The 26,238-nt window shown below is 43.8% G+C and overlaps 1 protein-coding gene across 2 annotated transcripts; it reads right to left on the bottom strand.

Moving 5' to 3' along the window:
• Window positions 1-2,572: 2,572 nt before the first annotated feature.
• On the bottom strand, window positions 2,573-26,025 carry BBS5 (Bardet-Biedl syndrome 5). Of its 2 annotated transcripts, XM_084799466.1 has the most exons (13): window positions 25,961-26,025; window positions 24,561-24,883; window positions 22,809-22,891; window positions 18,444-18,509; window positions 17,068-17,117; window positions 16,804-16,931; window positions 16,168-16,303; window positions 13,787-13,882; window positions 10,098-10,160; window positions 8,209-8,343; window positions 5,027-5,110; window positions 3,157-3,180; window positions 2,573-2,996 (listed from the first exon to the last, which is right to left on the bottom strand). In XM_084799466.1, the coding sequence occupies exons 2-13, from the start codon at window positions 24,860-24,862 to the stop codon at window positions 2,895-2,897; spliced, it is 1,269 nt and encodes a 422-aa protein (XP_084655592.1). In that variant the 5' UTR covers window positions 24,863-24,883; window positions 25,961-26,025; the 3' UTR covers window positions 2,573-2,894. The 2 variants fall into 2 exon arrangements, with proteins under 2 accessions (XP_084655592.1, XP_084655593.1); XM_084799467.1 differs by lacking the exon at window positions 25,961-26,025 and having other exon boundaries at window positions 24,553-24,679.
• Between the last annotated feature and the right edge of the window lie 213 nt (window positions 26,026-26,238).

The raw sequence follows: 26,238 nt of genomic DNA, 5'->3' as shown, positions 1-26,238 counted from the left end.
GCCTGAAGCCTTTGCAATTTAATCCCACCGGCTAAATATAGACGCCGGCTTTAACAACCGGAATTTAGGAGAGCTGCTTTGGAAAGGAGTGTTGTTCAGCTGTCTGAGATTGAAAGTAACAACTGTGACTTCTGGTCACTAGCGAAACTGCTAGGAAAGAAGACATTCAGGTGAAGCGGAAAGCTTGGAAATACAGAAAGCCTTGGAACATATGTTAATAAAGGGCGTCCACAGGAAAATGCTTACCGAACTAACAGGGGGAAAAATGTATCATAAAAATGAGTCACTCCTCTAAAAATGGCCTAGTGGCAAGCTGCTTGGCTCTCTGAAATAATGCGGCCAAGGTCAAGAATATGAGGTGAGTTCATTTCAATTCTCATAAGCAATGAGGCCAATGGTTTAAAACACAAAATGTCACTTTCTATTCAAAGCAGACAGAATTTTCTTTTCCAAGTAGGAAACATAACGTACTTATTTTTATATACTTATTTTTATAACTGGAATAACAAATGCAAAGAAATGTAATTTTCTAAAATAGCCTAAATTATATTTATTATTAGGTGGGAAAACTCTAATTACTACTGAGTTATCAAATTCACTCACACTATTTTGCCATACAAGGGATGTGAAGTAAAAATAATACAAAAAGTAAAATAAGACAAAGTTTAAAAGGAATCAAGACCAAAGAAAAACAATTAAGTTGGGGGGGAGAGAAAGTACCCACATACATACCAAGAATATTTTATGACTTTATGTGCTAAAATGTACCTTTCATGAAATAAAAAGTTAAAAAATAGAACAGATGCAACCCCATGAGGAAAATGCTAACCCAGAGACAGTAAAATCAGGGTGAGCGACTTACTATATCACCTATATCATTTAGAAAGCAGACCTCGTGTAAGAAAATCTAATACTGGAGTCATAATTTATGCTGTTGATGATAATGGAGCACTGTATGGAATGAAGATGTGATTCCAAAGAGCTCAGCCAGGCACAGTGGCACACAGCTGGAATCCCAGGACCTGTGAAGCAGAGGGACGAAAAGTAATCTCAGCTACACAGTGAGTTTAAGGCCAGCCTGGGTTATGGGAATAGACCCTGTCTCATTTCCCCAACTGTCCCTACATGGCATTATATATACATATATCTACTTAAGAGGTTTATTAGGGGAATGCAGACACAGCCTCTGGAGACACACAAGGAAAGAGAGCCATTATTTCTTTATGAAGTCCGTTTACAGGATCATGATCCTTCTGAACTCAGCAGTGCTACAAAGAGGCTGAAGTTTCAATGGCTGGTGCTCTTAAATATGCCCCCAAACGGAAACTCAGTGAAGCCCTGACTCTTGTGTCGTAGGTCTGTGTGTTCGGTCGATATAGTCCCTAGGTCTCATGGATGCTAGGATTAGCAAATACCCCCAAATCAGGGACGTATGTATTTCCAAGCTTTAAGCTGTCTCTCCATAAAGGGCGTTTTCTCTTTTCTTTGACATCACAGTGAGTTGATCGCACTGCCAGCTGCTGGAATGACAGCTGAAGGGGGAGCTCAATGGTTCTTTTTCCATTTATAGATGTCATTAAAGGTTTTAACACACTGGATGAAGCTAACAGCTGCTCCCCTTGATAAACAATAAGTGATTCATTTCTCTCCTCGCGTAACACCTAACATTTGAAGAGATTAGTTGAGTCAGATGCACACACCAGGGTATGACGTCTGAAATGAGTCTGTGGGTGGACCATTTTATCATCCTGTTTGCTCAAATACCAGTGGGCACTGTTGACAGCAGCACTTTACTTGTAATATCTAAATATTGTTTATTATACTTTATCCTTAAGTATGTAGAAATCCTACATTTAAATGAAGAAACCCATGTTTCTTTTTTCACCACTTTTTAATGAATCAGGGCAGCACTAGGTTGTAATGCATGTTTGTACATATTATTTAAGTTTTATCTTAAATATATTTATGTGTTCATTTCTTTTTCACTAGTGAAAAAGGGTGGCTTTGGCTAAGTACGATTGTTTTGAAAGATTCCATAAATGTTCTTTAGACTGTCACTGTTGCCGAAACAGCTGACTGATGTCAGAAAGGTCCTCAAATGTAATCTGAGGAATCTTAAAAGGAGTCTCAATGAATACAAACAAGGAGACAATTAATGAGTGAACAAAACAATTTCCTTATAAAGCAAAATGCACTCTTATCAAAACCATCATGACATTACTTATAGACTACTCTTCTGTGTTGATATACATCATAATTATAATTTTCAGTTTTTACAAAAATGAACCCCTAAAAATGGTACGTTTAAGAACTGTAATTTAGGAGGCCTCAGAGACAGGCATGTCTTTGAGTTTGAGGCCAGCCTGCTCTACACAGTAAGTTCCAGGACAGCTAGAGCTGCATAGTAAGACTGTGTCTCAAAAACAAACTACAGAACTATAATTTGAATTAGTTTTACTTTTAGAGTCCTATGATAATATATTTAAGCAGATTTGTAGTTTAGAAATATTTGACTATTTTTAAAGAATGATCTTGTTTTGTTTTTAAATAATACTTTCAAAACATTAAGAGGTACTGCATAAAAATCTTTATTAAACCCAACATGATACAGTCACTTAATATCTGAAATGATTTTACAAATATTTTACAAGTATTAGGTACAACATAAACATTTACAGACCAGGCACATTTCAGTTGCAATTTCAAATATAATTTGTAGAAAGCTGGGGAGTTTTCCAAAATTAAGGAGTTTTTTCCTTAATTATTAAAAACTTTTCTTAAAATATAAAATATAAAAGCAATAAGTATAAGAGCTATTCCATGCTGGTAGCGGGCAAGTGGTATCTTTTATTTGATCCTGCGATACCGTTAAATAAGTCCCGCTCCACTCAAGATCAGGCCGTCATTTCCCAGAGTCCCTGCAGCGTGAATCCATCCTTCAGTTTCTCTATCGCGAGCCCCAGTTCTTCTGAAAAGACGGGCTCACGATCTTGTTGCTTTGGGGAACGTAAGGAGGTGAGATGGGAACAGAAGATGAGCAAGGAACGGGAAAAAACAAACAAAAACAAACAAGAAAATGTTTCACCAAGTTAGTGAATGCTAAATGCTATAATATTGAAACTTAAAACAAAACAACTATAGGTAAAGTGTCCTTACCTTATTTCCATCAGCAAAATAAGCCTGCAAGATATAGAAAGATATTTTACATGCTTCATACAAAACAAATCAGGGGCAGGTAATTTTCAGAAAGATTTAGTAACTACATCTATTTCACATTTGGCTACTGTGCAGTTAATGCACAGGGCAGACGGCTACTGTCCATCCATAATGCTGCCATCAACACATTTCTTGCGGTGGCATGGCCCCTTACTGCCAGAACGCGGGAGGCAGAGTCAGGTTGGAACTTTCTAAGAGTGGGGCCAGAAGCCTTTACATAGTGAGCTCTCCAGCTAGGGCTACACTGTGAGACCCTATCTTAAAGCAAAGCAAAGCAAAACAAACAACTGTAAGTTTTTTTCTTATCCAGCGTTAATGTTTATAAAAGTTGTGCTCTAAGTCAGTGGCTTCCAACCTTCCTAATGCTGTGACCCTTTCAGATAGTTCCTCATGCTGTGGTGACCCTGCCATGCAATTATTCCATTGCTACTTCACAACTGGACTCTTGCTACCGTTATGAGTTGGAACGTAAATATCCGATATTCAGAGCTGTGTTGAGAACCACTGCTCTAAGCAAACAGGCTTTCTAATTTATGCATAGCACTGTTAGCCTGAGGGGAAACACAATACTTTGGGAGCTTAAGATGACTTCTCTCCTTTTGTTTTAAAGATGAGGATGGAATAGCAGGAAAGGCTGGCGTGGTGGCTGCAATCTCAAGCACATGGGAGAAGGGTCAAGAGTTCAAGACCAGGGCTGGAGCGATGGCTCAGCAGCAAGGAGCATGTACTGCTTTCCTGGAGGTCTTGAGTTTACTTTGTAAATGCACACCAGACAGCTCACAACCACCTCTAACTCAAGCTCCAGGAGATCTGAGACCTCTGGCCTCCAAGAGCAACTGCACTTATGTGCACATACTCTAAAACAAACATAATTGGAAAAACAATACATTTAAGAAAACAAAACATGGCCTGGTGGATACAGGCACTTGTCACCAAGTGGGACAACATGAGTTTGATCCGTGGGACCACATGACGGAAGGAAAGAACTAACTCGTGAAAGTTGTCCTCTGGCTGCTATTCCCCGCCTCACAAAACAAATAAATGTAAAACAAATCAGAACAAACAAAAACAAAACAAAAAGAAGCAGCAAAAACAACCAGAAACATGCCAAACAAAAGCACTTCAGCGTGTCAGTATACAGCTGGAGGTGGTAGTTCATAATTAACTACTTTCTGCCAATTTCACATCTTTATTGACAACTATTTGTTACCTTATGGTCAGATTCAGAAGACTGTAGGATATGGAAACAATAGGAAGCATTAATTTACTTATTTTTTTTTTTTTTTTGAGACAGGGTCTCACCATGTAGCCCTGTCTGCCTGGCTGTCCTGGAACTTGCTCTGTAGACTTGGCTGAACTCACCAAGATCCTCCTGGCCTCCACCTCCTGAGTGCTGGGATTAAAGACTGTGCTACTACAGCCAGCCTAACATTATTAGTATGTTGGCTAATTAAATAACACGTACTCGGATATAGGACAATATATTGCTCAAATATTATTCTTTTAAAATATGTAAATTAAAGAAAATCATTTCATAAAGATTAACTCTGTAAAAACTTTAAATTAGTTATGATATTTAACATGCCATGAATCAAACCATCTAAATAACTATTCTCAAACTCTTCCCTAGGTTGGGAATTTAAAAATATTCTCACAAAAGAAATTCTATCACTTAAAAATATTTCCCTCAACTCTTGCCAAATGTGTCAGGTTTACAACATTCTATACAGTTATACCATTACTAATTAAACGTGACTCAGATAAACATCACAGGACATTGAATAGGGGTTTTTGTCTGTTTGGTGCTCACCACAAAAGCATCTGTGTGGTCATCAGCGTCTATTTCCACATCATCTTGAATTTGTTCAACAGTCAGAGCTTCAAGCGGCTGTGGCTAAAAATTAAGATGTCAGTGTCAATATTAAATAAGCTGTTTTAGAGATCTACAAATCTCTACAAAATGAGATCTACAAATACGTGTAAAGGGTAACACAATGCAAACCACTCAGGCCGTTCTATAATTTATATTCACATATTAAAGCTAGCTGGAGTTGTAATGGTGTCGGGTTTTTAACTCTGAAGTCAACATTATCAAAACAGTTAAAATAGGAAATATGTATCTACTTAATGTACTTAGAGATGTGTTTTTTTTTTTAATTTGTTTTTTTGAGACAGGGTTTATTTGTGTAGCCTTGGCTGTCCTAGACTCGATTTGTAGACCAGGCTGGCCTCGAACTCACAGCGATCTGTCTGCCTCTGCCTCCCAAGCGCTGGGATTACAGGCGTGCATCACCACTCCCGGCCTACAGATGTACTTAAGAGAAAAAGTCCTTGCCATTCTCTCAGACAGAAAGGGGCGAGTCAGAGAAGGCCACTCTGAAGAACTTAGGAGGCTCCTGAGAAGTGAGAGAGCGGGTGACCATGGCTAGTTATGGGTAGGAGCTGGGGTCAAAGGAGAGGAGAGAGGAAAAATGAAAGCCCAACAGGGCAGGAAGTGGATCAGCACCACAGGCATCCCCTGTGCACTCTGCGTTTATGTAAACATAGTTGTGGGGTTATGTGCATGTAGCTGTGAGGAGATTATCTGCATTTAAAAATGAGAAACTTGAAGCTAACGGTCCCTAGGGTACAGTGAATCTGGGAATGAAAGTCAGGTTCCAAAGACTGCTAATTTTACACCATTCCTCAGCAGCAGCACCTGCAGTCTGAATAGAAAGGGATTGGCACAGGGAAGACTCATAGGATCAAATTAATATGTAAGATTAGATAAGGAAGCAAATGAAGGAAAACCCTAAGACTCTGAGCACAACTCCTTTTGGCAACGTTAGAAACAAGTAAATTCTAAGTCAACAGAACACTGCATCTGAAGAAGACATGACAAGGCTGCTCGTACGTCTGACAGATCCTACTGACTTGCATAATGTTATTATGAAAATAAAATTATGAAATAAGGAACTCAGTTCTATGGGGGCTGGTCTACAAAGTGGACAGCCAGGACTACATAGAGAAACCCTGTCTTGAAAAAACAAACAACAAACAATCAAACAAACAAACAAAAAAGAAAAGAAAAGCAATTCAACTTCATGCTTTAAGAACAATTGCTGCAGCCTGGCATGGTGGTGCACAACTGTAATCCCAGCACTCGGGAGGCAGAGGCAGGGGATCGCTGTGAGTTTGAGGCCAGCCTGGTCTACAATGTGGACAGCCAAGACCACACAGAGAAACCCTGTCTCAAACAAACAAACCAACAAACAAACAAAAACAAAAAACAAAAAAAGAGGAGAAAAGCAATTCAACTTCATGCCAGCAATCTTGCTCCATGGCTTGTTGCAAAGCCTAATGACCTGAGTTTGATCCCAAATCTCTAGTTCCTTTGTGAGAGAAGCAATTCTCAAAAGTTGTTCTCTGACTTTCACACACATATACATACAAGCACACATGCAAACTGCATTTTTTCAAATAATATTTATTTGTAGTTGAGATGCTTATCTATGTGACAATATTCAAGGGTGTTTGGAACTAAATAGAAGTTGACAGCCTCAGGATCAGAACAGCAGATGTACAGGGCATCCAGAAATATCTAATAAAGGAGCTGGAGGGCTGGAGAGATGGCGCAGAGGATGAAGATATTTGCTGGCAAGTACGATGAGCTGCCCCTGGACCCTCACAGTAGGAGAGAGCTGACTCCTGAAAGCTGCTCTCTGACCTCCACATGTGTGCAACAATGCACAACATGAATAAAGCCAGGTGGTCTTCAGAGGCCAGCCTGGTCTACAGAGAGTCCAGGAAAGCCAACGCTACACAGAGAAACCCTGTCTCAAAAAAGAAGGAGGAGGAGGAGGAAGAGGAGGAGGAGGAGAAATAAAAACTAAAGATGCTGCTGGAGCAGCCAGTGGTATTACTGAGGAATACACAAAGAAGGAAGAGTGAAATGCCTCTCTGAAGTCAGAGGACATGCATTCCCTGTGCCCAGCCTGCCTCGTGGTTCTCTTGGGCTACACACTATAGTCTGAGAACAGAGGAGATAGGAGAGACAGTGGTGGTGATATGGTGCAGCAGCATGAGTGTCAGCAAGGGTACTGGTGAAAGTGAATGGCTAGGACACAGACATTAGGGTATGCACTGGGGGCCCTAGCAAGTGGTCTGTGATGGGAGTGAGCTAAGGAGCACACCAGAGGAAGAGCCTGGGCCAGGGTACCTGTGTAGACTGTGAGGATGCTAGTGACAGATCAGATGATGAGGGCTGCAGACCAGAAGAAAGCTGGTGTACCTGATGATTGGAACCACAATCAGAACAGATGAGGAAGACACGTTCAAATAAAAAACCTCAAAACTAGCTGGGCACAGTGTACGTGTCTGAGAGCCCAGCACTATAGAAGCCGAGGCTAAGGTAGTTAGGAGCTTGAAGCCCAGTCTGGCAAAACAAAACAAAATAAAACAAAATTTAAAAATCCAACCCTAACTCAAAATCAAGTAAATAGCTAAACAACAAATAAACAGAGAAACGGAAACCAATAAAACATCTCCAAACCACCACACTAGAGGCACTAATTAACAGGACAGAGATGGACCATACTGATGGGGCGGAGTCTGGGCTTGCTGCATTGTGGGACAATATGGACTAGGATGGTGCCCAAAAGGCCTTTAAGGTTTGTCTATAAGGCCATTTAAGCTCATGGGGAGGTGGTGGCCTAAACCTAAAGTTGACAGAATGACACTGTCTCAATTCTGTCTACATCAGAGGAGCCATGTACATGCAAACTTACCTGAACAGGCTGCTTACCTAGGCGGGGCACAGAGGAATGAAGACGAAGCAACCAATTACAAGACAGTAATAGCGGCCAATTAGAGAGGGCAAGCCTGAGGCCATGCTCATTTGACCAAGGCCTACATACATGTTCAAACGTTATACACAGTGTTTTATTTTTGAATTTTTTTAGGTAATGTGAAAGTAATTCAGTAAACTCTACAGCCCTATATTGAACAAATTACCTTCTCTTCCATTTCATAATTCACTCCAAATATCGGGTTGGCAGAATAGACTTTGTGAAGAGAGTTGATCTCCTTAACTGATTCCTGTAGCTTTTCCACAGGGTCTATTTTAAAGCCAAGAACGTATCCTCCACTCTATAAAAAGAAAAGAAAAGAAAAACAACACCCAAGCCTGAGTGGCAATACCTACAGGGTGTGGTGACTCAGTCTAACTGTCCTAATTTTGAGGCATCACACCTAAGCTGCTCTAAAGAAATTCAACTCTCTGCTTTGAAAATTCCAAACCCAAGGACAGAAGAGCACAGAGCGCCTCTGGGGAGTCATGGAAGAGCGGCTGGTGGCATTACCACACAAGCAACGCGTCTAACCTCTCTCCTTGAACCCCTGCCTCCCTCATATTCTAAAGTATTCTTAGATTGCATATAACCTCATCTTTAAATACAAGTTGATCTTTCCAGATAACAAATATGCGGTGCTGAAGAAACTAAGTTTTTCTTGGACTAGGGTTTGAGAAGGAATAGATTATCCATTAAAATACGGTCTGTATGAAGCCAACTCCTTGAAGGGTTTGCAAAGCATCTTGACTATGGTTGACTCCAGGCTGGTAGAAAGAACTGGTTTAAAAAGAAATGTAGCACAGTTATAAGGAGCAAAAGTGCCTGGTGGTGGTGGCGCTTGCCTTTAATCCCAGCACTCAGGAGGCAGAGGTAGGTAGAGCTCCGAGTTCTAGGCCAGCCTGGTCTATAAGATGGAATTTCAGGACAGCCAGTGCTAACACAGAGAAAGCCTTTCCACACAAACAAAACAAAACAAACAAACAAAAAAAGAGGCAAGAACATATTTTGTTTTGAAAGCATAAATACTTTTAGGTTCAATTCTCGAACAACAGCTAGTATTGGACAATATTCTTTCTTTACTCTTTCTAAGCCTCATTGAAAAAAACCACGAATGATTATCCAATGGTTATATTAAACAGGACAAAGTATATCCTGTTGGGTATACTTTGGGTACTTAGTAAGTGGGAAAGAGAGAGTGGACATTCATTTTTAAATTCAGAAATGATTTTATAACTTTCCCATTCTTTTGAAGGAAGGACAGTTGCTGAGTACACTGAGGGAGCAGGGGCTGCGGAGTAACTAGACTAGAGCCTCTGAAGTGGGGCGTGCTTGTCCAGGCCTGGCGTCTCCGCACTCAGGAGGCAGAGGCAGGAGAACCAAAAGCTCAAAATCTGCCTGGTCTACATGAGTTCAAGACCATAAGTATCTTAAATGCTTCAAATTTACTTCTGAAAAAAAAAAGACAAAAAACAAAACAAAACAAAACAAAACCCACACCATAGTAGGTATGCAGCAGTTTATAATTAGATACTGTTCAGTCTGTGGGAATATAAAATCTCAGAGTATATGTAATTCCCTACATATCCCTGTTTCTCAAAGCAAGTGTGAATCAGACAAACTGGGATGAAAACTGCAGTCCCATCCCTAACAGCCTGGAGATTCCAGGGAGGTTTCCTAACTCCTGCAGGCCTCAGCATCCTGGACTGGTAGAGGAGGGGAAAAAACAGCTACTATTTCACGGAGTTATTAGATTGAGATAATTTATGAAATGTGTTGACCTAGCAGTGATTTTCCTCATAATTACAGTAATGACTATATCTATCTAATGAACAAGCGGGCAGTGTGATATGCACTAAATCACACCTATAATTCTAGTGCTTAGGAGGCTCCTGAGTTAGTGTCACAAATACATGTAGGAAGGAGACACTTCATAGATTGTCATGCCACAGCTGGCATTCTGACAAGTACACTGGTTACTACAGAACAACAACTAAAAACCCAGTCACATAGTTAAAAGTTTATCAGTTTCATAAAAATGTTAAAATATCTTACCTGTTGAGAGCTTTCTATGACAAGAGCCAAGCCAAACTTTGAATCTCTAATCTTTATTGAACGCTATATAAAATGAAAAAGAAAAAAGCATATTTTTATTATGACCATAGTAACTCTTTTTTTGTTTGGTTGGTTTGGTTTTTGGTTTCTGGGAGGGTGGGTTTTGTTTTTTGAGACAGGGTTTCTCTGTGTAGCCTTGGCCGTCCTGGACTCCCTTTGTAGACCAGGCTGGCCTTGAGCTCACAGAGAGATCTACCTGCCTCTGCCTCCCGAGTCCTGGGATTACTGGTGTTCGCCACCACCGCTCGGCTAGTAACTCTTTGATACATGTTTTAATTATGTCTTGTGCTGTAGCCCTGGCTTTTAAAGCTGGGTCTCATGCTGTACCACAGGCTGGCCTGGAAGCAACCATGCAGCCCAGGCTGGCCTTTAGCTCTGGGCAATCCTCCTGCTTTAGCCTACTGAGTGCTTAGACTATAGGTTTGAGCTGCCAGCCCCACCTCTGCAGAACTTCTCCTCTCTTTATCACCTAAAAGGCAGAAGGTCCTCTCTTAACCTCTTCCTGAAGGAGTCAGTAAACGACAAGACCTACTAAGACAGGAGGCGAACTGATAAAGCCATATGCAGAAGACATCTCGGAAGCACACAGTCATCTGACTTAGATATTCCCAACCCCCTAGAGTAACAGGCTTTTGGATATTTCACACGAAAGGGCCATGATCTTCCTGGGCTCCGTAAGAGAGCAGACTGAGGAGGCCACGTCAGCTGCCGCCTCCAGCTTCCTGCCCTGCTTGAGTTCCTGTCCTCACTCCCCTCAGTGACGCATGGGCTGTAGAACAACAAGCTAAAACAAGCCCTTTCCTCCCAAACTGATTTTGGTCAAGATGTTTAATCACAGCAACAGAAGCCCTGAGAGAGAAATGTGTAGCAGCTCATGGGGTACTGCTGTGACAGATCTGACCATATGTTTTGGGGAGGAATGTGGTGCCATCTGGACTTTGGGCTCCAAAAACCATTGACTGCTCAAACCTTAATGGTCAGGTTTTTGTTGTTGTTGTTGTTGTTGTTGGTTTGTGTGTGTGTGTGTGTGTGTGTGTGTGTGTGTGTGTGTGTGTGTGTAGAAGCAAGCCAGTCAGCAGCACCTGTCCAAGGCTTCTGCCTGTTCTCACCTCCAGGTTCCAGTCTTAACTTCCATCGACGATGAGCTGTGATGTAGAGGTGTAGCAGAAATAAAGCCTTCCCTCCCCCTAATTTCTTTTGGTCATGGTGTTTCATCATAGCGATGGAAAGCTAAGATATGTCAATCCCTACCTATCTGACTAGCTGACACATGCTGGTAAGACAGGACACACACGGGGACAGACAGACAGACACACGGACACAACACATGGACTGACATACACATGGACACACACACACACACACACACACACACACACGGACACAACACATGGGTAGACAGACATAAACAGACATACATACACAAGACACACGCATGTGCACACACACACGGACAGAACATGCGGGCAGACAGACATACACAGACACACAGACACACAGACACAGACACACACACACACACACACACACACACACACACACACACACACACACACGGCTTGGGCCTGTGGAGTAGTCAGGGCAGTGGCCAAGGCTAGAGCTGAAGTCGGAGCATGACGCCTACAGTGACAAGCCGTGATGTATCGCGTTACAAGCTGTTTGGGTCAGGCTGAATTCATTCCAGAAGCCACATTTGGCAACTCTATTCTTAATAACAAAAAAAAAATTCTATTTGAGGAACAGAAAGCACAGGTTGTTTACTACTCAGTAATTATTCAGCATAATGAGAGTCAGGCACATACCTCAATGCAGAGCAGCTGCCGCCTGTGGACTAACACTGTAACCCAAACACTTGGGAGGGTAAAGCAGGGTGAGTTCAAGGCCCAGCTGGGCTACACGGTAAGCTCCATATCAGTCTGGACTATAGAGACCAGCCTCAAAAATATCTCAAATTAAACTAAACTAAGTGCTGGGCGATAGTGAGCACACCTTTAATCCCAGCACTTGGGAGAAAGAGGCAGGCAGATCACTATGAGTTCAAGGCCAGCCTGGTCTACAAAGTGAGTCCAGGACAGCCAAGGCTACACAGAGAAACCCTGTCTCGAAAAACCAAGGGAAAAGAAAAAAATAACAACAAAAAACTAAACTAAGCAATAAACAATACAAACATCGGTTTGTCATATGCCCATGCAGACTATCACAGCGGCTAAGCTTTGATGTCAGATTATTTCTGCCAGGAGACGTAGCTCAGTGGTGGAGTACTCGCCTAGTTTATACAAGGCCCTGGGTTCAATCTCCAATACCATAAACAAAACAAATAATCGGATTTCCTTCAACTCAAACTTTATTATTATTCATGTAATGTATTTTTTCCTCTGCCAGAATGAAAGCTCAGTAGCAGGGCTGTGCGCTGGGTCATAACTATTGTCCTGTTCATCACTGAGCACAGAGTGATTCTGCCTTAGGGTTTCTATTGCTGTGATAAAGTAACCTTGGAGAAAAGGGTTTGCTTCGGTGTACGTGTCCTAATCACAGTCCACCACGAAGGAAAGGAGCTCACGGCAAGAACTGAAACAGAGGCCAGGGAGGAGGATGCTTACTGGCTTACATCTTTTTTCCCAGTGTTTGTTTTTGTGTGTGAACACGTATCTGTGTGCGCGCCACACATGTGCCTTTGGAGCAGTGGTTCTCAACCTGTGGGTTGTGATCCCTTGGGAGGGGGTGTTAAATGACCTGTTCACAGGGTTTGACCAAGACCATCAGAAAATAAATGCTTACACTATGATTCATAACAGTAGCAAAATCACAGTTATCAAGTACCAAGAAAAGCAACTTTATGGTTGGAGGTCACTATGATAGGAGAAACTGTATTAAAGGGTCACAGTTCTAGGGTCACTGCTTTGGAGGGTGCCAGACGCCTGGAGCTAAAGGAGGGCGTGAACTACCTGGTATGGGAGCTGGGAATTAAACTGTGGTACTACGAAAGCACAGATGTACTCCTTTTTTCCTTTTCCTTTTCTGAGACAGGGTTTCTCTGTGTAGCCTTGGCTCTCCTTGGACTCACTATGTAGACCAGGCTGGCCTCGAACTCACAGAGATCCACCTGCCTCTGCCTTCTGAGTGCTGGGATTACAGGCATGCGCCACCACGCCAGGCCCCTTCTTTTGATTTTTCAAGACAGGGTTTCTCTGTGTAGCCCTGGCTGTCCTGGATGTGATTTTGTAGGCCAGGCTGGCCTTGAACTCACAGAGATCCACTTGCCTCTGCCTCTCGAATGCTGTGATTAAAGGCGTGTGCCACAATGTCCAGCTTATTTACTTATTTTTAAGCATACTTAAAAATTACATTTATGCTTTATTTGGAGAGAGGCATGTATGTATGCCAAAATGTATATGAGTGTGGAGGCCAGAGAACAACTCTCTCTCCTTCCGCCATGTGGGTCAGGGGACTGAAAATTCAGGCCATCAGGTTTGGTGGCAAGCACCTTCACCTTCTGAGCCACCTTACTGGCCCCAGGAGTATGCTTTTTAGTTAGTAGCATATAAAAAGAAAGAAAAAAAAAACCCCAGTTATTAACAGGATTATTTATTTTACATTTAAAGAAGATAGGCAAAATGCATGTAACTTACAATTTGCAGGTATGGTATGCTGACATTAAAGCTGTCATTCATATTTGCATGCCACACAATTCTCACATTGGTAATAAAAAAAGTTCCTAAATTTCCCTGCGGAAGAAAGAGAGGTAAATCAGTGATTGCTTGTTTTGACCCCCAGTCTTTGTCTTCTAAGGCTCAGGACAATTCTCAGTATCACACCAGCAGAGTAGTGCAGCGGCCAGCACCACGGAGCAGCAGCAGCTCTGCTGTTTACAAGCTAGGACAATGAGAGACTCAACACCGGGACCTGGAACCATGAAGCAGCAGGTCAGCAGAACGGTTAAATGTGAAAGTTAGTATACGTTTCTGAGGACAAAGTTAACAATGTAGTGTGTGTGTGTGTGTGTGTGTGTGTATGTGTGTGTGAGTGTGTATGTGTGTGTGTGTGTATGTGTGTGTGAGTCTGTATGTGTGTGTGTGTGAGTGTGTATGTGTGTGTGTGTGAGTGTGTATGTGTGTGTGTGTGTGTATGTGTGTGTGTGTGTGTGTGTGTGTGTGCACGCGCGTGCGCGAGCATGTATACATGAAGATCAGAGGACAACTGTCTGCAGTGTGCTCTCTCTGGCCACCTTATGGGATCTAGGACTCAAACTCGGGCTGTCAGGGCTGCATGCAAGCAGCTCTACCCACTGAGCCACTTCACTGACCCACACAGTTTTTCTTGGTATATTTTGTCAAATATAAAATGGGGATTTGAATAAGTACCCCTGTCCCTTTTAAGACTATAGTATAGAGCCTGGCACATAGTATTTTAGAAGTATTAGATCTTTCTATAATTATTATTCAAAACTTGAGATGTGCCTGAGCAAAGGAGTTATGCCGACTGAGAGAAAAGAGTTACGCCCCACCATCAACTTATCAGAGCTATTTGATGGCTGGTCTGTACTGACTGGACCAGAACTACAGCCAGATGTGGTGACTCCTCTCCATCCCCTCAGGACCTGGGAGGCTAAGGCAAGAAGTATCATGAGCTTAGGGCCAGCCTGGGTTATACAGTAAGATCTTTTCTCAATACCACAAAACAACAACAACAACAACAACAACAACAACACCCTGGAGCTAGAGAAGTCTCAATGGTTAAGAGCACCAGTTGCTCTTTCAGTGGATGCAGGTTCAGTTCCCAGTACCCACAAGGTAGCTCACAACTGTCTGTACCTCTAATCCCAGGGGGCCCAATGACCTCTTCTGGCCTCTAAGGGCACCAGGCACATGTGGTACACAGGTATACACAGAGACAAAAGACCTGCACATGTAAAAATAAAACAAACACCACCACCAATAACAATGAAACATTTTAAAATATTGTATTTGTTTATTTTGAGAGGGTTTCAATCTGTAGCTTTGGCTGGCCTGGAACTTACTATGTAGACCAGGCTGTCTTTAAACCCACAGAGATCTGCTTGCCTCTGCCTCCTGAGTGCTGGGATTAAAGGAGTGTACCACCACACCACACCAATTTTTAATTATGTATATGTGTGTGATCCTGTGTGATTTACATATGAGTGTTAGTGCCTATGGAGACCCTCCTGGAGCTAGAGTCATGTGTGGCTGTGAGCTGCCTGAGTGGGTTCTGTAAGCCCAGCATTCAGCTGAAAGTTGAGTTGGATTACACAGGACTCTGTCTTAAAACTAAGTGCACACACAGGATAAAAGGTTTCTGTGTGGCTGGGTCCATGCTTGTAACCCCTGCAACTCAGAAGGCAGAACTAGGAAGGTCTCCACACATTCTTGGCCTGCCTGCTCTACGTGGTGATGTCCAGGCCTGCCAGCTTAAAAGCAAGACCCTGACTCAATGCAGGGCCTTCTATCTATCCATGGCATTGGTTCGCCTCTACCAGTGTGTTACGAAGAATAGCGTGTAAGTGAAGGCGTGGACAAGTGTGATTCTGTTTCTTACCTACGGAAAAAGCAGACTGAACCAGACCATCTCCAAGGCCCACTGTGGTTCTTGGTTCTATACAGAAGTTGATGAAAAGAGCACATGATCATGAAAATTAGAATATTACTTCATATTTAAAGCTGTAATACTGCTGGGCATGGTGGCTCACACCTTTAATCTCAGCACTCAGGGAGGCAGAGGCAGGAAGATTTCTGTGAGTTCAAGGCCAGCCTGGTCTACAAAGCGAAAGCAAATCTAGGAGAGCCAAGGCTACACAGAGAAGCCCTGTCTCAAAAAACAAAACAAAAAAAAGAAGTAGAAGAAGGAAGAAGAGGAGGGAGAGGAGGAAAGAAAAAAAGCTGTAGGACTAATTTATCCAGATCTCTAACACAAATTTTAAGGGCACACAACCCCAATGATGAGCGGGAAATTGGCTGTGGAAGCATCCTAAAAGGCTAATTATCTTACAGGATACCTGGTCGCTGGATAAATTCCATACGCCGTTGATCTTGTCATACACATGTTCCTGGGGCAACAGCCTCAGTTGCTTGTTCTGAATGACTGCACTTCTCAACTTAAAATCACGGTACATCTTAGAAGTTTCATATGCTCTATGAAAATGAAAGACAAGTCAGTTCAAGCGGAAATGTGGTGCTGTTAGACCATGTTCTCTCATCCGCTAAAACACACGCTGCGGGTGGGTCTGAACATCACTCTCTCATTATGGTAAATTTAAACAGTCTTCAGCTAGTTGTAGTAGCACATGCCTACAATGTCATTACTTGGGAGGCTGAGGCAGGAGAGCTATTGACAGTTTGAGGCCAGCCTGGAGAATGAACTGAGAAGTAGGCCAGCCTGGGCCGGAGTGAGACCGGTTCAAATCACAAAAGCGAACAAAGCAAACCTCCAAAGAACCAAACAAGGAACGTGAGAGCACATGTGGAGGCCAGAAAACAGCATGTGGTAGTTACTTCTCGCGTGCCATGTGGGTCCTGGGAATAATAGATCTTTGATGTTGGCGACTAGAAGATGCTGTCACACATCTGTATAATTTTATGCTTTACACTGTTACATCAGAATAACCTGATAGAGTCTGTGGGTGCTATTGTACCTGTGCACTGCGATCACAGAAGTGAAAAGTCTGGGGCTCCCGGGCACCAGATTTGTGAATATAAACTCAAATCGGGTGGTGTTACATTTTGTCAGTATATAAAGCGCTTCAGTTTGGCCTCTGAGTTTCTGTAAAGACAGATGTATTAAAACAAAGTTCAGAGTTAAAGAGCAAGTTCCCATTTAAGGTGGAAGCAAGCCTTAACTTTAAATATCTAATGTTTCTTCACTGTACATCTACTTCACTAGAAATTTTCAGACTTACGGAGTTAGCAGTTCTTGTTGTAATATTCAATATGCAGTTGTACCCAATAGCTAAAATTTTAAAAAAGACAAAGGATGTAAGGAATATGATGTCATAAAATGAGAAACAATATTGTTAAAAAACAAAACAAAAAACAAAACCCAGAATTTTAATGCTTTACAAATTAAACATAAGCAGAAACAACTTGTTAAATTCCTATGAAATAAGTACAAATTGAGGCTAGGAATACCGCTCAGTGGTCGAGTGCTCGCTTAGCAAACATGGAGCCCTGGGCTTGACCCTCAGCCCTGGCTAAATGGAGCCCTAGCGCAGAGGTACACACCTGTAGTTCCTGCACGCAGGTGGTGGAGGCAGAAAGATCACAAGCCCAAGTCATTTTCAATGACACAACAGGCTAGAGGCCAGCCTGGAATACATAGGACCTCGTCTCAAAACGAAAGAAAGAACATGAATGAATGATTAAAAAAACTTGAGGGTCAGTTGTGCTTCTTTGACCAAAAATATTCCTAACATGAAAAAAGTAATTGTCTAAAACCCATACACCACCATTTACCAAAAAACCAAAACAAAACCCTTTCCACTATATGCCAAAAGAAAGAGTCTGGCACCGGGCATGGTGGCACACACCTATAATCCCAACACACAGGAGACAGAGGCAGGCAGATCTCTGTGAGTTCGAAGTCACCCTCATCTGGTCTACGAATAGAGTCCAGGACAGCCAGAGCTTCTTACACAGAGAAACCCTTTCTCAAAAACCAAAACAAACAAAAAAACTACAAAAAGAAAGAATCTGGCTAGAGTTGCCACACTTTAAAAAACAAACAAACATGTTTTCAAAGGCAATGCAAAACAGAGACCAGGACCAAAGAAGGCAGGGCAGGTAAGGCACCCAGTGCACAAGCCCAGGGACCTCAATCTTTCTCCAGAACCCATAAAATGGAACAAGAGAACTGACACCACACACCTGTCCCTTAGCACACGAAACCCCACCCAAGACACAGAGCACACACACACACACACACACACACACACACACACACACACACACACACAATAAAGACCAAAACCATCCCATGTAAAAGCACTAATTCACATATGTCCAAGATGTAAAATGAGAAATAAGAACAGACTATTTCTTTTTCATTGCAATATAGTCTGTGATTCGTCATGATATACCTTAGAAAACTGTTGCTGTTTTTTACATTATGAGTGGTTCAATCTAGGGCCTAAGAGTGTTGGGTAAATGCCCTACCACTGAGCTTTGTTCCCGACACTTTAGATTTTTTTGTTTGTTTAAATACAAAACTCAGCATCCAACTTTCCTGAAAAAGGAATTTTTTTTCATAGCATTTTAATTAAGAAGGAAGAATACTTACAAAGATTGACTCTGGTTAATGCCAAAGAATGCCAGATGATTCTTAAGTTTGTTACTAAGAGTCGACCTAAAAGCAAAGTAAGCAAGAACAGATTATCTCATGGCCCTCTCACAGAACAGGATGAGGTGGAAGCAGAAGCTGCGGTTCCATAACCCCCAGCAGTGCACAGCTCAGTGCCCAGCACTGTACATGCTGCGTGCCTGTGATCCCCGAGCTCAGGGTGTGCGGTCAGGGCCAGCCTGAGAGCATGGGCTGGCCAAGGCAGCTCCTGCTGTTCTGACTTCCTAGCTATGATGAACTCAACCCTAGAACTGTGAGAAAAATAAGCTCTTCCTTCTTTTTGTTGTTGTTTTGTTTTGTTTTGTTTTTTGGCTTTGCCCCAGAAATGAGAAAAGTAACTGACACATACTGTCACATGAGTCTCTCTTAGCAGCTCTCATATTTTTTTTTTCTTTTGGTTTTTCGAGACAGGGTTTCTCTGTGTAGCCTTGGCTGGCCTGGACCCGCTTTGTAGACAACGAGCCACCTGCCTCTGCCTCCCGAGTGCTGGGATTATAGGCGTGCGCCATCACACCCGGCTGCAGCTCTCATTTTGTGAGCTGTGTGTTTGTTTGTGGAAGCACAAGTAGAGCATCAGGTGGCCTCCTCTATAATCTCCACAGCATTCCTTCGAGGCAGCCAGCCCCAGCCCACCTCAGTGCTACAGGTGTCCTAGGACCACTCTAGTCCTTATAATTGCATAGGAAGCACTCTTAACTGCTGAGCCATCTCTCCAGCCCAACAGCTCTCATTTAAATGAACCATATAAAGCCAGATGTGGTGGCACTTGTCTCTAATCCCAGCACTCAGGAGGCAGAGGCAGGCAGATCGCTGTGAGTTCGAGGCTAGCCTGGTCTACAAAGCAAATCCAGGACATCCAAGGCTAACACGGAGGATGGAGACAGAGGCAGGTGCATCTTTATGAGTTCCAGGCCGCCAGCCATGGTTAAGTGAGATCCTCTCTCAAAAGGAGAGACACAGTATGGAATGGTAGCCCATGCTTTCAATCCCAGCACTTGGGAGGCAGGTAGATCTCTGTGAGTTTGAAGTTAGCCTGGTCTACATAGAGAGTTCTAGGGCACATAAGGCTATACAGTCTCAAAAATAAAAAACATAGCTGGGCGTTGCGGTGCACGCCTATAATCCCAGCCATTAGGAAGGCAGAGGCAGGCAGATCTCTGTGAGTTCAAGGCTAGCCTGGTCTACAAAACGAGTCCAGGACAGCCAAGGCTACACAGAACAACTCTGTCTCAAAATACCAAAAAGACAAAACAAACAAACAAACAAAAAAACAGAGACAAAAACAAAAACAAAAAACAAAACAAAACAAAAAAACAAAAACCACCTCAAAATCCAAAACTTTTTGTATTATTTCACTTAGGTAATATTTGCCTTTATACTTTTAGCATATCTAGAAGTAGTTATGGGGTAAGAAGAGTCTGCCTTACAAAACTTTCAGCCAAGCCAGGCATAGTGGCACACACCTTTAATACCAGAGGCAGAGGCAGGTGGATCGCTCTGAGTTCGAGGCCAGCCTGGTCTACAAAGTGAGTCCAGGACAGTCAAGGCTACACGGAGAAACCTTGTCTCCAAAACAAAAAACAAAAAACATAACCCACAAACCTTTCAGGCAACTCTGTCACCATTTTTCTGCTCCTTGTTTATCTCCTACACGTTATAGGATTCCTGTGTGGCCGCTTTTCTTCTGAAGGGCCCCTCCTCGCTGCTCCATGCCCAACTCTTCCAGGCCTGGACCTTTCTCTGCCCTTGTTTCTTATAATCTCCCAAATACCAAATCTCCTTGCCCGCATTTCACTCTCCAGGCTTCAGGGTACTCCCCTAATCTGGCATTGTCCTGGCAGAGCACTCAGAAGTGGATTAAATGTCCTAATCGTCTGGGGTACTCACAGCCGTAAAGCAGGGGGTCCTGGATGGAACATGGCCTTAAGCTGGGCACTTGGAAACTGCTCGAAAGGAGCAGATGTAGAGTGTTGAATGCAGGACTCCCCTTTGCCTCCAGATAAACCAGACACTCTGCACACTCCTGAAACCCTTCATTTAAACAAAGCTTCCTAGCCAGGCGGTGGTGGCACAGGCCTTTAATCCCATCACTTGGGAAGGTAGAGAGGCAGGTGGCTCTCTATGAGTTCGAGGCTAGCCTGGTCTACAGAGGACAGCCAGAGCTACACAGAGAAACCCTGGTCTTAAAAAAACCAAATAATGAAAAATAAAGTCAGGCGTGGTGGCACACGCCTTTAATCCCAGCAGTCAGGAGGCAGAGGCAGGCGTATCGCTGTGAGTTCGAGGCCAGCCTAGTCTACAAAGAGAGTCCAGGACAGCCAAGACTACACAGAGTAACCCTGTCTCTGGGGGAAAATAATGAAAAAAAAAAAAGAAAGAAAGAAAGAAAGAAAGAAAAAGAAAAATCAACAAAGCTTCCTGAGTTCTGAGTAGAAGGCAGGCACTCTGAGTTGATTATTTATAGCCAGACTTCCCCACCTCTTTGTTTGGAGCAAAAGAAAAACCCTGGATGGCTTCAAACGTCTGCTCTCCCCATCATCACTTCCGGAGTGCTGGGGTTACACGCATGTGCTGAGGACTCAGCCCTTGTGAGTAAGGCACTCTACCAGTGAGCTCCATCTGCAACCCCGGAAAGCCTCTCTGCCCCGTGCTGTAATTTGACTTCTGTTGCTGTGATGAAACACTCTAGCCGAAAGCAATCCTGGGGAGGAAAGGGCTTATTTGGTCTCTATTTCCAGGTCACAATTCATCATTGAGAGAAGTAGGGGAAGGAACTCAAGGCAGGAACCTGAAGCAGAAACCACGGAGCAACACTGGCTTCCTAATTCACAGGCTCACAGCCCAGGACCACCTGCCTAGGGATGGTGCCGCCCACGGTGGTCTGGGCCCGCCTACATCAGTTAACAGACGCCCACAGACACGCCCACAGCCCAAGCTAGGCAATTCCTCAACGGGAGTTTCTCTTTCAGACAACTTTAGACTGTGTCAAGCTGTCAATTAAAGCTACCTAGGGCAGGACTGACATAGGATTCTGCGCTCAATAAAAACTGTTTTATTATCCACAGTCTCTATTTGTTCTGGAGGATGGCACACTCACCGAAACCTTCTTGGCAGTTGGTACAGAAACTACTGAAGTTTCTCTTGACTTCTTCAAGGTAACTGGCTTCTCACTAAGAGTTAGCCACTGGGACAACAAAATTACTATCCTATCCTACAAAGCACAAACCAAGACTTTTTCCTGCTGAGGGGATTATAGTCACTCTCTCCACAGCCTGACTAAGGCCAAGATCACTGAGAAATATAAACATGCCTCTAAGGATAGCCTCAAGACACTGACAAGATCTGCTTGTGCCTTGTGGCAAAGACAGTTTCCTCACAAAAAAAAAAAAAAAAAAAAAAAAGAGAGAGAGAGAGAGAGAGAGAGAGCTAGCTTAGTAGGACAATTCAGAATTAAGTCCCAGGGAACATGCAACCACCTCAAAACTTCCCTAAGCCTGTTCTGCTTTGAGGCCACTGTTCCTTCCCCAGGACTCACTGATCCCCTTACCTGAGTGAGGTGGGCTCCTCATCCCTGATTCCTCCTTTGAAAAAGAGGTTTTCGTTCTTCCTTTCTAAACTTCCTGCTTCTCCAAGGAAACTTTCAGGGTACCCCAAGCTCGCATCCCCACCCTGACCTCTGAAGATTAGAGGTAACGATGCGTCCAGGCCCTGTTGACTGTGGACTGACCACCGGCTCCATGGACAGCTGCTTTAAGTTTAGCTTCAAGCAAATTTCACTTGGGAAGGATGCTAGAGTCCAGCCACAGCTGTTTCTCAGCAGCAGAAAGAAAGAAAAAAAAAATCCCACAAGTCTGATACTTGACTGACAAATAGAGTTCTCAATGTAGCACTGTTTTCCTCTTCCCCGTGTCCACCTCTAGGGGTCAACCTGAGGGGACTGTGCAGCACTACTGGGTAAGAGTGAAGTCTGGCTACAGACACCACAGCTATGAATATTTAATGGTCACCGCTTTGTGGGAGGCATCCAAGGGTACGAACCTTGCCAACAGGGCTCCTGGAGTTTCAGCCACTACACTAGAACATCTCATGTCGTGAACCAAGACACACTTCCTTTGGGCTGAAGCTCAGGAGGAACCTTTGTTTCTGGCTGTAGGTTCAACACCTACCCTTTCTTTCATTTGAGAAATATCTGTGGACTTAACTGTTCTCTTCTCACGGTTACATTTACATACAGTGCTTTTTCTCCAGCTAGGATGAATCAATGTTCATAAATTAAATCAGAATATAAAACCCAAATCCACTCACCTCTATCCCCATTATTTCCTTTTGTGTCTTCAATCGAATCTAAACAATCAATAAGCACTTCTCCAGGTCTTGTTTTCATCTGTCTAAAATAAAGATTAAAATTTCAGGGTTTCTAATGTCAACTCTGTCTGCTACCAATCTACTTAGGGAAGAGAGGCACAGACACGGGGCAGCCAACAGGAGAGAGTTTACGGCACCAAGTGCTCATGCCCTTGAAAGTAACTTCTAGACCCTGGAGGTCAGTGAGGCCTGAACTGACCAGGGCCCCCTGGGAGTCAGCTAGACCCAGAAGCGGAGTCTTGGATAACTAAAACGAAAAGAGCAAAGAGTGCATGGGACTGAAAATTAGGAACAAGAAAGGCAAGAGAGGTGGCCGGGAAGAGAAGGGCACCGAATAACAAGAGAGGTAGTTGGGTTGGAAAGTTATCAAAGAATCTGGACTCCAGGATAATAGGCACCGGCCTTATTCTGTGGACAAGAGATAAGCCGCAGAGCAAGGGCACCAGGCAGTTATGGAGGGAATGATTTTCAAAAGGATTGTATGAGAAGTATCGTACTGTGTGGCTCAGCAAAGTCAAGGTAGCTGCCACCAAGTTTGATGGCCCGAGTTTCATTCCTGGGGCGTGCACGGGCAAAAGAGAACTGATTTTTATTTTTTATTGTTTGTTTTTGGTTTTTTGAGACAGGGTTTCTCTGTGTAGCCCTGGCTGTCCTGGACTCACTTTGAAGACCAGGCTGGCCTCCAACTCACAGCGATCCGCCTGCCTCTGCCTCCCGAGTGCCAGGATTAAAGGCGTGAGAATCGACTTTTGCAAGTTAACTTCTGATCTCCGCTGTGCACGAGGCACACTGAAAGAACTCTTGGTGACCTATCTCCCCAGACTCTTTTGCGCACTTGCACTTACACAGGTGCCCAAGTGAATCTCCCGTGCCAGAACGAGGAAAGAGCGTGTGATAACATTCCCTCTTATTTTTGTGTCTCTATCAGCAAGGTACTCAGCATGAGACAACTGTCTGTAAACTGAAAATGTTCATGGAAACTGGATTAGTCTGGATTAAGAGCTCCTCCCCCAAAAGAACTACAGGGAAAGCCATAGAAAGCATGTACCGAGTTAATGTAGTTCTTAGTTTCACAAACCCTCCCTCCCTCAACTTCCTAAAGAAGCTAATACTATGATAGGCATCCTGTTACCACAAAGACTGCGAAATGTAGCAATATTTCATTTTTCCACTTAAGGAGGCACTGTTCATGACAAAGCACCATTAGGAATTAGCTGAGGCGCCATGTAGTTGTTGATCTAAGAACTTTCAGCTTTCTTGTTTTCCAGCGCTAAGCTCAGCGCCCCCACCCCCACCCGCACCCATCGTCTCTTTTTAAAGCACATGCCCCACGGACAGACAGGGATTCTTTTGAACAAGCCCTAAAAGTATTTGGATGACAAGGCAAATGAAAGCTTAGCCCCGAAACAAGCTTTTTGTATGGTCGGGAGTTTTGGAGAAATCTCACTCCCAGGATCCTCATTTGACAGACACGGTAAGCGTGCAGAGGCTCATAATGTGCAGTGCTATTCCGGATTTTGCTCTAGGACCCTGCTTTCCGGAATTCCGGCCAGATGTCCTCCCCGCCGCTGGACGCGGAGGGTGGCAGCCCTGATGGGCGCGCCCTCTGGATGCGCTGCCCGCGGGCCAGGACAGGACCAAGGGCTATGGGGGACCACAGCCGCGGGGTTTCTGCGCGTCGCACCGACTCACTGCGAGGACACGTCGAAGCGCACGTCGCGGTCCTCCCACAACACGTCCAGCACAGACATGGCGACCTTGGTACCCCGCCGATGCTGTCCACTGTGGCCGCCCTGCGGCGTCTTGCAGGCTCCAGGGCAACGCATCGGCTTCGTCACCCTATCTACGGCGGGCGGAGAGGCCCAAGCTTCCACCAAGCAGCGCGCACTCTTTCCTCTGCCCCTTTGTGTTGTTAAGTCGGTTTGAGGCGGGCGGCTGGGAGGGTGCTTGACTTCTGAGTCGCCTCTGTGGTCTCCATGCAGATTTGTTGCCATTTCAGCCTTCCTACTGTTTACCTATACCATCAAGAAATCTTAATTTCACTAAATTTCGTTTCTGGTTCGGTGGGGCTTTGGCCCTGCCCACCTCGCGAACCCTGGAAGCCTGGCTCTCTTTGGTTACATTCCAGCCCTAGGCTCAGAACCTGCTAAGGTCCGATTCGGTCTGGTCTGGACCACTGCTTCCCCTGGGTGCCAACCAGCCCTAGTCCTATTTCTTAGGTTAGCTCTGGGGTCCCTCTATTGTGAGCAAACAAAAGACAGGTTCCAATCCTTGTAAGTTCACCGCTTTGAACAATGTGCAGCCAGCACAGTGTGAGCAGGGCAGAAACACTTTTTTTATTTTTTATTTTTAAAAAGACAGGGTCTTACTTTGTGGCCCAGGCTGGCCTCAAAATCAGACAGCTTCGGCTTCCCTAGTGCTGGAATTATAAGCATGGATCTTGCCTACTTTATAAATTGTTTTTAAATGACTCAAAGTGCTTTCTTTTAGGACATAACAAGTGTCAATAAGCAAATAAAACCGTAACTAAGTTACTGATTCACTAAGAGTGATCTGGGGTCTCCTGGGCATACTCAAGAGCCTTTCACAGTCACGTAACGACGTGAAAACAGTTGCCTTTTATACTCCTCACTGGGTCATGGATGCACATTGTGGCTAACTGCCTATGGAACCAGATGAAACATTCCTAGTTGCTGTTTGTTTCCTCCCAGGCAAGATTTCACAGCGTAAGCCAAATTCGCCTGAAATTTAGTGTGCCGACTAGGGTGGCTTTGAACTCACATCAACCCTCCCCTCCTCAACCCCAGAAGCCAGAGGCGTGAGCCATCCTACTCTGCTACTTGATTAATGAACTGTGGTCATTCGGTTTTAGGATTGATATCGTTCAAATCACGTTTGTTCAGGAATAGCTGCCCACCGACCGTTCGGACACCAGACTCAGGTAGATGCAAGTTTATTGACCATTTAGCCAAGTCTGACTGGTCAGGGACACAGTCTGGATTTGAGACCCAAGACTGTGACATTGGGGGTCTATTTTTCAAGCAGGCTTTACCTCATTTTGACTAGCAAAAGAAAGCATTTTTTTAACTGACCTTTGATTTGGTCCTGTAGTGGGTGACTTTACAGAGTATCCAGATAATACAGTACACAAAGCTTAAAGATGAAACTATAGAGACAGAACAATGTGAGGTTATTGTGACCTCACAAAGTGTCAGCAGGTTGATCACTGGGAGGCAGAGCCTGAGACCAGGAACTTGATTTTACCTTAGGATCAAGACGGAGGTTAAAGACAAAATGGCTACAGTTATGCCGAAAGGTAAAGCAAGTCTTCACAATGTCATCATTGTAATTTTCCTGCTCAGCCTCCTGA

The sequence above is a fragment of the Acomys minous genome (assembly GCF_964271855.1).
Source record: "Acomys minous genome assembly, chromosome: 10".
Classification (NCBI taxonomy): domain Eukaryota; kingdom Metazoa; phylum Chordata; class Mammalia; order Rodentia; family Muridae; genus Acomys; species Acomys minous.
Note: the sequence above shows the minus strand (reverse complement) of the source record. Positions and strands in the feature narration are given on the sequence as shown.

Coding starts and splice junctions, on each gene's coding strand:
- BBS5 (XM_084799466.1), bottom strand. CDS start 24,862: ATGGCAACAAATCTGCATGGAGACCACAGAGGCGACTCAGAAGTCAAG. Junction 22,892..24,560: donor CGCTTCGACGTGTCCTCGCA/GTGAGTCGGTGC, acceptor TCTTTATTTTAG/ACAGATGAAAACAAGACCTG. Junction 8,344..10,097: donor TCATAGAAAGCTCTCAACAG/GTAAGATATTTT, acceptor TTCTTTTTATAG/AGTGGAGGATACGTTCTTGG.